The 13,874-nt window shown below is 47.1% G+C and overlaps 1 protein-coding gene across 1 annotated transcript in view; it reads right to left on the bottom strand.

Annotated features, from left to right (window-relative positions):
• PTEN (phosphatase and tensin homolog) overlaps window positions 1-13,874 on the bottom strand; it is a 53,938-nt gene that overhangs the window by 37,138 nt on the left and 2,926 nt on the right. The window contains exons 3-5 of the mRNA XM_086752383.1: window positions 10,977-11,059; window positions 10,193-10,365; window positions 9,118-9,821 (exon numbers count right to left, since the gene is read on the bottom strand). Of these exons, the coding sequence (XP_086608509.1) occupies window positions 9,118-9,821; window positions 10,193-10,365; window positions 10,977-11,059 (960 nt within the window). The remainder of the gene's footprint in view (window positions 1-9,117; window positions 9,822-10,192; window positions 10,366-10,976; window positions 11,060-13,874) is intronic.

Here is a 13,874-nt window from a genome sequence, read left to right as displayed (position 1 = left end):
CATCCCATAGTGGGGCTTTTGGACCTGCTCATGACATTGCACTTGGGAAGCATTCCCAGAGCAAGAGTCTCTCCCTTCATCTGTGAGGTGTATGAAACGTGTCCTGGAGCTCGCAGCCATATGGAGGCTCTGCTGAACAGCTAATAGGGTCAAGACGACTGGAAAAAAACACACAATCTACATAATGAGCAGGCATCTTTTTTTTGCAAAACACTATCAACCTTATAAACCTCACAGTATAAATACAAAAAAAATGGTACCAGAGAAGCATGAAAGATGACGTCTACTCTACAGAAGAGCTCATTCTGATAGAGACTGAGAAAAAGATGCCTCAAACTTCTATTTTGGAATCACAAATAAAAATAGGAAACCATGCAAATGGGAAAGGAAACGCGAACTTGTTGTGAAGAGCTGCAAATCCCTCTAAAATACCTGATCATATTACAGGACACAAAAAAAGCTACCCTTCCCATCAAGAAAAGCCAAGAGCAAACAGAAGCATAACAAATGATGCAACAGCACGCTAAATCCATATAAAGTTTTGACAGAAAGAACTCTTCAGCTGAGGAGTCAAAGATTGGGCTTCAGCTTCTTACTCAACTTCAAGTCCAGGTCTGGAGCACTGAACAAAGCCCTACAACCCCAACAGGTTTCTAGAGGTGAAAACATGCAGAGGTCCAGTTCTGAAGGCTTTGTGTTTCCGCTCACACTTTGGAAGAAGCCGCGTCCCATCTTAGGACAGCTACCCTGGCATCCCAACTAGCAGCAGCAACACACAGCAGGCCGAGGCCAAGAGCTGCACCAGTGGCACAGGCCAACTGTAGGCACCAGGCTGAGCAGGTGTCCTCAAGGTGACACATCTACGAGCGGACCTTCTCGGTAGGAGGCAACGTATATGAGAAGCTGGACTGTCACACCTCAGTTTGAGATGTCCAAAGTGACAAATTTACCCATTTTAACCAACAAACCAAATTCAACATGAACTCTTTCAAGGCAGAGTACGGGACCTCCCTAGTACGCGTTCTCAGTACTTTGCAGGATCTGCTTTAAAGAAGCACCGATGTGTACTTAAGCATATCCTAACCTCAAACACTCACAGAAAAAGACAAGAATTTTATTCAGTAAAAAGAAGTCTGCACAGAGAGTCACTACTTTGATATTTACTGACAGGAAGTGAAAAATGGCTCAGTCTCAACTTTTTGCAAGTCTGAAAGGACATCCAAAACTTTCAGAGACAAGGGAATTTAAAACAGCTATTGGGCTGGAGGACGAGTCAGTCACACTGAAAAGCTTTATGAAACATAAGCTACAAAAACTAGGATATGCATGCATTTATTAAGCATTTATTTGGGGGTGAAGGGGTGCTGATCCAAGAGAAGATAAAGGCAGGCAGCAAAACAAGACATAAGGCCATCCTAGCAAACTATTTCTCAACAAACAAGTCCCAAGTAGATAACACTCATCTCATTCTAATGAGATCTAGCGTTTTCCTCCTCTAAATGTCAGTACAAAAAAAAAAAAAAAAAAAAAAAGAAAAAAAAAAGACATTAAGTCACCCACACAAGAAGTTAAAGAATAGAAAATACACAATTACTTCAATTCTAGGCCAATATATACCCAGGCAATGCAATGAATTAAGCAGAGGCCTCTAAGAAAACTAATCATGCAATTAAAAGCTATTATACTACAGATCCACAAAGACAGAATTAAGTTTATACAGACATTTCTTAAGCACTTCACCACAAAAAAAAAAGTATATTAAGCAGTTTTTATGCACTGCTACACATCAGGGCTGTGAAGGTGGGACTGCATCTTTAAAGGGAACAATGCCAGCTTTCGCAGTAGTCATCATCCCAAAAACAGAGCAGTTCAGTTTAATTTTTTAGCTGCACAGTCAATTACCATTTGAATCAGAGAGCCCACTACTTTAGTTACGTTGCTTGAAAATCGTTATTAAGATAACCTAGATTTATGCAGCATGATACACAGCCTAACTGCACAATTATTTACTTCCATTCTACAAAATATCTCTTTTTCAAGGCTTCATAGGCGAGACTGTAAAAGAGGCAGTGACTGTAGGAGCAAAGAGGATGCTAGCCTGAATTCAAGACTGGAACAAGGATTTGTTTACATTTGAAACATCAATCTGGGCCTAAGACACATTCAAAAACTAACAGCAATCTCTGAACCCAAAGTAGAGTCAACCACTCACAAAACATTTGTGTTTCAGAAGACATCCTGCTCTACAGGGCCACTTATGAACCTTGCTATATTTTCAAATAAATTCTCTTCTTACAGGCCGGAAATCACCGTCGCAGTAACTCACAGGAACGCACAAACGTGCACAGCTTTAATCCCACAAGCCTTCACAGAAGTGCCAAGTCAAAGGAACCCACAACTACCCCAGTATTTATGACGAGGCACCAGGCACATCCAGCACCACTCCAGGCTGTACGGCATTTACCCCCCGAAAAAGCCACGCAGTAATTACCCTTCACCATCCACCCTACATTAGGCACAGTAAACGAACACACATCACCTGGAGCTCCCAGTTCCAGATGACTCGCTGGGTTCCTAAACTGGAAAGGAGGTGGGCTTTAAAGGGGAGTTAGTTATGACTAATGACAGCAAGTTTGGTCTGTAATGTAATCAAGGGATCTGACATCTCAACCACCTGGTCCCTCCCTTTTCTTCCAGTTTGTTCAAACGCAGTCCCGTAAATCATTATACAAGAACCATTTTCTTGTTTGGACATGCTGTAAGAGAAGACTCCAGGCTAAGGTACCAGGGGTATAATTTGTCAGCTTATGCAGTACTAATGTGGCAACAACATCAATCCACTAAAAATATAATTTCATTTAAGAAACTATTCAGAGATTCACAACTGGCAAAAGCAACTCGGTAGGCAGAAACTTTATATTAAAAATCCCAACTTTGTAGCTATTACATTCTGAAGTTGGCATGGCTTTACCTTTCTTGGCACAGGGGTTTTTAACATCATGTGTTAGTAAAACACATTATTTCAGTTATATTATTACTGCACAAATTATATCAAGCGCTTTCCCAACAAAGCAGATTTAGGTGTCCAGGTCATCCTAAAAGGAAGAAAAACAGTCACTTCTCTTCTGGAAGAAAACCCTGTACTCCTCTACACAGTGCTTTAACACACTATTTAGCAAATACCAGCTTTCTCTACATCAGTCCCTGTACTTCAAAGCCTTTCAGTAATTAAAAAAGTTCTTAAATAAGAAGTGTCAAGTGTAGCACCGGATTGCACAGGAAAAAACACATTTTTGTCCCAAAGAAATCTGCTGATCACCAGTCTAGCAGCCATCAAGAGCCAACTAATCTTCCTGTATGTATAATAGCAATAATAATAGCAATAATATGTATAATAGCAATAATAGCCATTTCAAGTGTTGCGTAAGATCCACACTCAAGGCTGTACCCTTTCCCTAAATATGCCGCAACCGTCTCAGGAAGTCAGTGGAAGTCACCTCTTGAGGACAGAAAGGCCTTTCTGACTAGCACAAGTTCCTAGAAAGATGCGCTTTCAAAATTCATCAGCTCTCTTCAAGGTTCAAGTTGGATCCAGCGTTGACGCATGGCCAATCAACTACACCAAGAGCTAATGCAAGAGCTTAATGGGTGGATTTTCAGGAGACCTCAACACTGACCTGTCTTCACCAAAGTCACTGACCGGCCTCAACAAAGACAACTTATCAAGGGCCTCAAGTGCCAACACCTCAGTCTTATTCTAGGAGATAATGAAGATGAACGTGGATTTTTTCCTTAAGAAAAGCTCAAAACCAGTACCAGTCCTAGTAAAGCTTGCACTTTATTCAGCATTATCCTCTCAATGTTTAAGGGCAAAGCTTTGGACGATCTGAAAATGACACACACTTAACCAAGCTTACAAGCAGATTTCAGTGAAGATTAGCTTCAGTTGTATTTTTTCTAAAAAGGTCATCATTTAAGAAAATTTTATAAGGCGTCCATTAGCTGTACTTGTTTCTTTCCCCACCTTGTAAAGAACACACAGCCCTCATTCCAACAGCAGAGCTACGCGAAACCAAGAATGTTTGCAGCTTTTGTTGATTTAAAAGCATGCACAAGCAGTTATTTTTTAACTTTGTGTTTAGCTTGTGCAAACAGTCTCCAGCAACACTGCAAATTGATTAAAAATTTCTGACGATGCAAGATGAAGTAGTCCGTTAGGAAGCCTGCACTACATTTAAGTAAGTGCAAAGAGGCGAGCTGTAATTTGCTAAGCACCTTTTAAGTCCCTTTCCGAGCAATCCTAGTCAAAAAACAGGGCAGAAAGGGGCTGGGGTGACTCTGAATGGATGCAGCAAGGGTTGCACAACGGAGCGCTTGCTCAAACGGTGGGGATTTTGTGCGTAGGCTTCAGCTGTCAAACAACACTATCCACAAATATGCACGTACTACGGCAATAAGTGAAAGGGTTTTGGGGTTTTTTTTTTAGGTTGTGAAGAAAAGTAAGTGATCCCTAACCCCAGAAGAGAAAATGCATGAACATACTTGCATCTATCACCACCTCGCTTTCTCCATCTGGACAATTAAAAAAATCTTTATCCTTGCTAAGAGCAAAAAGACCGATTTTCCCAGGATCAAATACATCCTACAGCAAGCAGGTAACTGAATTAAACTCTGAAAAGTCCCCAGCCAGTACCATTTTACTGCTGTCCATTCAAACAGACTTCTTAGATGAATTCAGAGCAAAACTGGCACTCATCTTCTTGTCCAAAATCTGAGATCGTCCCAGGCTCCAGAAGCTAAACAAGTCTGTTGGGCTCTTAACACTGCTAAGTAACATGGTTTACTCCAGAACAAAGAAATACTTTACCACAAATAAAATGCCTTGCTAGTTGGTTTCTTCTAGTTTCTTCTAAACCCTTAGCAGCCCTTACTCTGCTCACGTGCAAGAAAAACTTGTTAAAAAACGTCTGACAATCTTCAATCTTAAAACGAAACTAAATATTTTAAAACGAATGGCATTTCCAACCCGGGCTCTATTTTTAAACACGGTATGTACCTCATGCCACTAATCCATTTTTTTTTCCTGGAAGCCGAGCCATTTTGAGTGAAGTCACATAATTTAAAATTTCATTAAAAATGCAAGGAGCTGTAGGACTGCAAAGAGCATAAAGCAGTATGATATTCTAAGAAGCTTCCACTCACAAGTGCAGCGTTCTCTGCCTTTCATTATATGAGACTTGTAAATAAATTGCACCCAACATCTAATCTTTACTGAATATTGCTACAGTTTACACAGCTATGTAGGTCACGAGCTACACACGCTTCAATTAAGCATCGGGGTAGGCATGCTCTACCCTACGTTCAGGCTAGCTGGCCATTTTCATGCCTAACGGAAGGCCTGGAAACAGGAGGCAAAGTTTAACCAAAGCTATAATGGGCAACAAGAAGCAGTTACACCATTTTTTTTCCACTTTAGTCTCAAGTAGTTAAGCCACATGCTAAACTGTTACGCACAGACCTCTTAACACACAGGCTATCCATGTAACGTGCAAGGCTTGCATGCAAGCATTCTCTCTTCGCTGTTCCCTGCAGTAAAATGGTCAACAACCAAGCTGCACAATTTCAGAAACACCAAAGGTTATAGTGCCTCAGAAAATACACTGGTCATTGCACCACAAAGAAATGCAGCCATCTTAGAAGAAAGCCATTAACTCAAACTTTCCTTCTCATTCATCTGCACCAAAAGGTATCCAGTAGTATAGAAATGAAATAGTAACCTGAATGAATCAGGAATAAATACAGTATCTGAAATAAAATATTAAAAAGCTGATTTAATGTCTCCACCTTTAAAACCCTTTCCTCTTCTAATTCCAAAATATTTTTCCCCCCCCAAGAGGTGCATAAAAAGACTGTTCAGAGAGAAAAAAACATTCGATTAGATTAAAAGTAATGTCAGTATGTTTTTTTTTAAGACCCCTGTTTCATGATTAGCACATACAACTATTTTCATCTTGTGTCCATAAAGCCACTAATTTTGAGACATCGCTATTTCCCTTTCCTAAAATCCTGTATCATTCACAGAAGAAGAATTCTTAACTAACTTGTCAGGAACTGAGAGTCCCTTGCACGATGTACTGTACCGTAGACACACCTGCACCAGTCTCAAAAGGATGTGACACAGCCCATCACAGAAAATAAAAGAAAAGAGAAAAAAAAAAAAAAAAAAGAAAAAAAAAAGAGAGAGAGAGAGGTCCTTGGAGGGGACTCCGGCACTCCAGCCTGCCTTTTGGCACTCAGGTATTCCCTGCAATGCCTTGGGAGAATCAGCCATGACCAAAATGTACAGACTGCAAACCTTTGTCCACCAGCGAGACACAAACCCTCCCTCAAGGATGGGTAGAAGAAAAGACAGACCACAGGAAAAGGCTGGAGATCAGGCACCTCACCTGGATTCACTGCAGATTCCTCCTATTCTCCACCTCCCAAAAGCCAGGTAATAATCACCAGCTACCGAGCATTTTGGAGCCACCCACCACCGCTGAACTACTCGTACAGAAATATTTCCTGGAGGAGGAATTCACACCTCTGTTTCCCATATCCCAGTTAAATATCCAAATCACTGGGCTACCCAACTCGTGTCCATCTCTCTCTTTCAGCCTGACAGAACCAGTTACCCTGAAATCACCAGTAACATGTACCAGAGGGCACTCCTACAGATACGGGTGCGCAGGGAAGCAAAGCTAACCAACAGCAGAAATGCAGATGGCAGCTTGTTTCAGTCTCAAAGTTTTAAGCTCTAGCACAAGATGAGAAGTACCTTTGAGAATTTAAACCTCAGTCCTCCTGCCATGCCCCACACGCCTTCCCGAACGGCTCACGTTTTCTCTTTCTTCATCTAACATCGCATGGTTGGAGAGCTAACTCCCAGCTTGGTCTTCTGTCTACGTGTGTAAGAAATAAATAGGTTATTTTCCAGCTACAATGAGCAACAGTTCCATCAAAGTCCTGCAAAGAGAACACCTCCAAGAAGCCTGCACAAGGTGATAAAAAAATAAACTTTCACTTCTGCAGCAACATCAGCCTTCAAGCAAGACCATTATACTGTACAGGCAGCAGTCTTCATTCATTAATTATCTGTTCAAAATGTGCAGCTATTAAAAAAAAAAAGTCTGCGAGTATAAGCTTCTTCCAAAGATATTTTTGCAATAATGAAAAAACATCTCTTCTACAAATTTCATTACAGAATTGCAGCCAGCTACTCCTTTTAGAAAAAACAGTCTAAGCCCAGTGTTCAGTGGCCTAGTTCTAATTCTAAGAATAAAATTAATAAGACCAAAAAAAAAAAAAAAGCAATAAATTCCATTTTGCATGCCATTAGCAATCTCAAGCAAGAAAATGCAGGTTCATCATTCACCAACGTTCTTGCCAGGAGTAGATGACTAGTTAAAAAGATCTGTTTGGGTCAAAAAAAAAAAAAAAAAACAAACCAACTCTCCCTACAAATGGCACATCTGGGCAAAGATCTCCAAAACACCAAACTCTTCAACTGCGAAGCCAAAAACCTCATCATTTTGCTGCCACTTCCATCTTTTCATAATGCCAAAGTTCCCAGCAAACCCATCACTGAGAGAATAAAATAAAATAAATCACTCAGACTTCTGTCATTAAGTCAGCAGTAAGTGCTGCGCTGGCCTATGTCAGCATTGCCGCTGCCCTAGTTGTAGGCCAAGGAAACAAGCGAGTGCAAACGTTTAACAACGCGAGTCTAAAATTATATTTTGTCAGCATCACAAACAGAGTGCAGAAATTAAGTACGAGAGTTGCTGGTTTTTAACTAAAAGCTCAGCAGCCACCTGCTAAAGTCAGGAACAAAATGCATTTCAGGGCATTTTAAAGCCACCAAAATTTTAGGCCAAGGCTCAGTCCAACAGTATGAGCTCTGCGCTAGCTACAGCCGTTACCACTTTTGATCCTGCCCAAGAACTGGATTTCTTTGTCGCACTTGCCATGACACCAGTGTAACTGCTCCAAAAACCAGCAAGTTTCATCCTGACCCTTCTGCAGAACAGAATGTGCTCTCTCTGTAGGGATAAGTCTCGCTCTGAATACTCCTGTCTGTTCATATTCATTTTTCCTGCACAGTTCCAACTTTTAAGCAAGGTTCTCATTCCAAAACCACTCAAACACAAAAAACGATCTTTCTCTACCACGGAGAAAGACCATGCCCGCAGCACGGCCCCTACATACCCAAAGCATCCAAAGCTAAACATCTGCCTGCCACCGCTACAGCACATCTGTTCAAACGCCACCAAAACTACACGCTAGCGGTGCTTCTCTATGGTTCCACTCATTAGTTGTAATTGCATACTGATTGCATATTCCAGAATTACACTCCTCATAATCCTCCTCGACGAGACCCAATGTGCTCTCATTTGTAGACCATCCTCGTGCTCACTGTATCTGAGACGATGCCAAAGCGCGGTTCACGTGTCACCTCAGGAAAAGAGGTATATTTTTTTTTTAATCTGGAAGAAGCGATCGCCACCTCTTGTCATCAAGAACCTTGCTGCATCGTACTGCGAGCTCCGCTTTACGGAGCAGATGAAAAATCAGGGCAGGGGACACAGGCTTCGCCTCTCCTGCCACGCAGAATAAAGCACCAGGCCTGCCACGATTATATTTGCAATTAAAGACGAGTTAGTAAATTAAAAAAAAAAATAAAAAGCGCTCTGGATGTGAGTCACAGCGGGACAGGCTGTGCGAGCTGAAAAATCAACGCAGCCAGAGATAAGCACCAGACCCACGCTGCTCCTGGGGGTCCCCGGGCCGGGGGCGAGGGGGAACAAGCCCCTCCGCGACACGGGGGCGGCAGCGGGCGGGCCGGCCGCCATGGCCAAGGCGCGCTCACGTAAATCCTCGCCATCACGGAGCTCCCGTTAATCCGCCCGGCTGCCGGCTCCCCGGCCGCCCGGACAAAAGGGAGGCCGAGGCGGCGGGGGGAGGGCCCGGGCCAGCCCCGGCCGCCCGTCGGAGCGGCACCGGGGAAAGGCGTTAGGTAAGTGCGGCGCAGGTCTGATGCAATCGCTGTACGTGCGGCGGCCGGTGCCGGGAGGATACAGGTCAGGTCCAGGTCGAAGCCATCCTCCTGGTATCGCCTTTTGTTCCTGCTGACGATCTCTTTGATGATGGCGGTCATGTCTGGCAGCCGGGGGCCGCTCCGGGACAGCGCGCAGGGGCCGGGCGGCGGCGGCGGGACGCGGGGCCGGCAGGCGGCAGCGGGCCGGCGGCCCCCGGGCGGCCCCGGGCGCGGGGCCTGCACCGCCGGCGGCTCAGCCCCGGGCGGGCCCGCCTCCCCCCGCGGCGGCGGCTCCCGGCGGCGGCGGCTGCCCCCTCCTCCTCCTCCTCCAGCCGCCGCTGCGCCGAGCGGGGCGGGAGCGGCGGCAGCAGCAGCAGCAGCGGCGGCGGCGGCCGAGCAGGGAGGGTCCGGAGCCGGGCCGAGTCCCTGAGGGTGCCGCCGCCGCCGCCGTCTTTGAGGCGAGCGAGGCGGAGGCGGAGAGAGCAGCTCTCCGGCGCTCCGGGCCCCAGCAATGGTGACAGCGGCGCGGGGCGCCCCCCCGGCCCGGCCCCGCTCCGCCCCGCTCCCCGCCCGCAGTGGCGGCGGCAGCGGCGACGGGGGGCCCGGAGCCGCGCGGTGCGGTGGGGGCCGGGCGGGCGATCCCTCGGCGGCGGGGCGGCGGCGGCTCCTCAGGGCGTGCGGGCCGGCGGCGCGGCCTGGCTCATCCCCCCCCCGCGGGGCCTGCTCCGCGCCCAGCAGCGCCGCGCTAGCGCTAAGCTCCCATCATGGCTGCAGCTTCCGAGAGGGCAGGCAGCGCCGCCCCGCCCCCTCCGCCGCCTCCGCCGCCCGGGAAAAGTAGTCCCTCACGAACCGCCGCCTCGCCCCTCTCCCTCTCCCAACCCCGCGCCCGCCCGTCGCCACACCGCGCTCCACCCCGTCCCCGCACCGGTTCCGGTCCCCGTCCCGCCGCTCCGCGGGGAGTGGAGCGAGGAAAGACGGTGGGCGGAGGGATACGGGCGCCGCTGAGCGCAGCAGCGGTGCTGCGTCAGGTCACGTGGGCGGCCCGCGGCGCTGGCGGCGGCCCCTCCCCCCGCGGGCGGAAGTGGCCGGAGCGGCGCGGAGCGGGGCCGCCCCCACCCGAGCCCCGCGGGGATGAGGGGCGTCAGCCCGTGGCCGTGGGCCTCCTCCGCCTCCCCCCCCACCGCGGGCCGGCCGGCTCGGGGCCGCTGCCCGCCCGCGGTACGTGAGCACCCCCTGCAGCCACCGGGGCGGGGCGGGCCGCCGGCTGCCCCTCCACCCCCCCCCGGGGCCTGCGGGAACCGAGCAGGGGGGCGGGACGTGACAGTGGGCCCCTGGGTCACCGGCCGTGGGCACGGTGGCGGCGCGGAGCTTCCTGTCCCCCGTTGGTCACAGCTCCCCTGAAAGGGGTACAAGCGCTGCCTCGAAATCTCCACATTCGGCCTTTAAATTCCGTTAAAAGCCCAGCAAGCCAGCCCCGTTGCACCGGCTTCTCCACGCTTCTGTGCTGAAAAACGCTGGAAGTCCTGGGGAATCACCGGTGTTGATCTGCAGGAAAGTGACCACCGGCCTGTCGCAGCCTGGATGGTGCCTGCAGTCTCCGTTACTGCTTTCCATCGTTCTCAGTTTGTTACTGGAGGTTTTTCAGGTTTTTTTTTTCTTTTTTTTTTTTCTGTGATTCTTTTTTTATGTGAAATATTAGCCTACTGAGGTAATACAAAACAAAATTTTAAGGTGGCTTGGAACGTGTGACTTCTGTAAAGTGTCAGGAATGGAATCCGCTGGAGACCAGCATCTGCCCCGACTGCTGAGGGATGAGGAGAGAGCTTGCTAGAAAATGCATTTGAAGAAACGAGGTGACTAGGCACGTGAAATTTGTAAATTTGCATTCCTGAAGAATAACCTTCACATCATTCTCTTCTTGGACAGTAAGTAGGGGCAGGGATATGCTACGGAGGTCGAAGATAATGTGTCTTCGGAGGAAGCCTGTTTAAAGGGAGCGAGAAGGTAGTTATTTGGTTTACAAAGGGGTGGTGGACATCTCCAAAAATCCACAAGGAACAGAAACAAAAGGAAAATGAAACTGCTTCCTATACAACTAGAAAAGAGATGCCACGGAAAGGACCGGCCTGATGGGAAGAGGAGAACCCACCCGTCCCTTTTTCCCTTCTCTCTGTGAAAAGCAGGTTGCGTAAACCAGGCAGGTATCTCCCTAAAGAACAGATCCTGGGTTTATTTCGCAAGTCCACGTCAGATGTTGCTGGGGCTGGCAGGGAAAGACGCCTGCTGAAGAGACTTTGTATCTTGCTGGACCCATCAGACCACAGTGAAGACGGCCCTTGCAGGAACACGACGGGGAAATCTCTCCGTGGTTTGCTTAGTAATTGCATTACCCAGGGAACTGCTATCAAATATGTTCGAGCAGGGCCAGCCTGGAGTAAAATGGCGCTCGCTTGCGTATCAGTTGGATGCAATGGGAAACTGGTTAATAAGGAAGTCTGGCAAGGAGGAAAAAACACGCAAAACATAGCACTCTAGGTGTGTGAGAAGATGCAGTTTTTGCATGTATCAATTAGGCAGTGCTTTCCAAAACTTTCCTTTGCAACGAACAGCAAAAAGGAATTCAAAAGTGCCAGATAAATTCAGCGTCTTCTTCGATCATTTGACAGCTTTTAAGAGGGGTGCTGAAGTCCGGCTGCAGATGGCTGGAGCGGGAAGAGGGATGGGGGCTGAAATGCTACGCTTTGCCTTTAAGGGCTCAAAATAAACTGGAACATAAGGTGGAGGGATTTCCTGGGTTGCTGCAGCCTTCAGCCTCTGCAAATGCTATATTATGTAATTCCGTTCATAAACATATTGGGTTTCATCTTAAGATCTTTTGCTACCATTATTCCCACTGAGAAGCTGTTCCCAGAACCACCTTCTGATTTTCATGCTAAATATATTTGTAACTGGTTTGTGTCGATTTATTCTTGTGCCAGCGTTGCCCTTAAATAGCTCCTGCCCCACAGCATTTACCCTTTTTACCCTTTGTGCACTTACAGGCAGAAACGTCCCTCATAGCCGTCATCTGACGACGTGAAGCTAGCTGAGCTCCTCTAACTTTTCTCACTCTCGCAGTGACTTTCTGCTCCAGTTTCATTATTATTTATTTCTCTTCGATATATAGATGACCAGAATGGCATGCAGTGTTCCCGAGGGTACCTTGCCAGCGCCAAGGACAATGGTATTAATCCCTTCCAAACTCTGCTAGGAACATTGCTCCCAGGACCTCTTAGAGCCTTGTTTTCACGATTGCATTGGCAGCTCCGAGTTATTTTGGGATCAACTCGTGTGTGTGCAGTGAGAACGCACTGTTCCTTTCCCAAACTTCAAATGTATCAAATGAACCCATGAAACCTACTTTTGGGTCCTGGACTCGGAGGTTATCCATAGGCAAATACGGATGTGGGCTAGCAAGTCAAGACCATCTTTGAAAACGTTCCTGAAAGTCCTCTAAGTCCTGAGAGTGCCCCTCTCTTTCTGACATCTGACTGCGTACGTGTCGCTAGGAAGTTGATGGGGCTTAACTGAGAGTCCTTTTGCTCGATTCCCAATTCTGAGGCAGACCGAGGCTAGAAAAGCAGCCTGAGCAACGGATATCGATCCATCACCACCGCATCAGCAAGGCCCGGGACAGATTTTCATCACATCACCCAGCGATGATCTTTTTAACAACAACCACTGCTGAAATTTCACGATCCAACCTGCGGGACTATGCCAGCAACCGGTAGGACAGGGAAAGAGAACGTCATTATGCCACCGTTCATATCTATGCTGTGCCTCCAACTCTGTGTACAGTTGAGGGCCCGCTTTAAAAATTCAGGTAGAGATCTAGAAAATCTTGTGTTACTGAAGAGGTTGGACAAGGACTGCTTGCTTTGCCATTTCTTCAGTATAAAATGTCAAGGTTCTAGATGAAACTAGCAGGTGACGGGTTCAATAAAGAGAGGTTGGTGGTGTCATGGTGTGATGTTAAATTGTGGGACTTGGCTACAAAGTGCTGCAGATGCCCCAGGTTTTTGAGGGCAGAGTAGACAAATTCATGAAAAAATTGCCTATAAAATACACCGCATCCTCTGACTCAGGAAGTCTTTGATCTGCGAGCTGGTGAAGCTCAGAAGAGGCTTCTGAGGAAAAAAACCTGCATGCCTCTGCCCAGTTATGAAGCTGTTCCTAGGCATCACCTTTCCTCCAGCTTGTTCGTTACTTTCCCATCTCTTGTTTTCTTTCCATACACTTTGCCTTGCTTCCTTTTGATCACATTTCATCCCTGTTCCCTCTCTTTGTGTTTAGTTGTTCCCTGTGTCTTGCAAACCCTCTTCCTACCTCCAACCCACCACAGATGCTTCTGATTTTAATATAGCACTCCCTTCCCATCTTGCTCCTGTTCGGGTCACTGGAAAAGCTCAGGGCAGCCTGCACTGACTGGAGAATGAAGTTCACCAAAAATAACACTTTCCATAGCAAAGCACCCAGCAGTCAAAAGCAAAACAGGACACGCACTGTGCGGCATTTGTCTTGCCTTCTCTGATGGGCTTTCCAGCCACGCTAGGTGCTTTCGGTGACCTGGTCCTGTGTTCAAGAGCTACCATCTCCTAGAGTCCAAGCAAGTCATCCATACATTTGATCTGAAATGTTAAAATTGGTGGGGGGGAACTTGCAATCTCATTTTTCTATAGCAATCAAAAAAAAAAAAAAAGACAAAACCAACCCAAATGTTCTCTTCAAATATACACCAAAATCAAAATTGATGAAATAA

Source organism: Chlamydotis macqueenii, chromosome 7 (genome assembly GCF_036417535.1).
Source record: "Chlamydotis macqueenii isolate bChlMac1 chromosome 7, bChlMac1.mat, whole genome shotgun sequence".
NCBI classification, from domain to species: domain Eukaryota; kingdom Metazoa; phylum Chordata; class Aves; order Otidiformes; family Otididae; genus Chlamydotis; species Chlamydotis macqueenii.
This window is presented reverse-complemented; position numbering and strand designations above follow the sequence as displayed.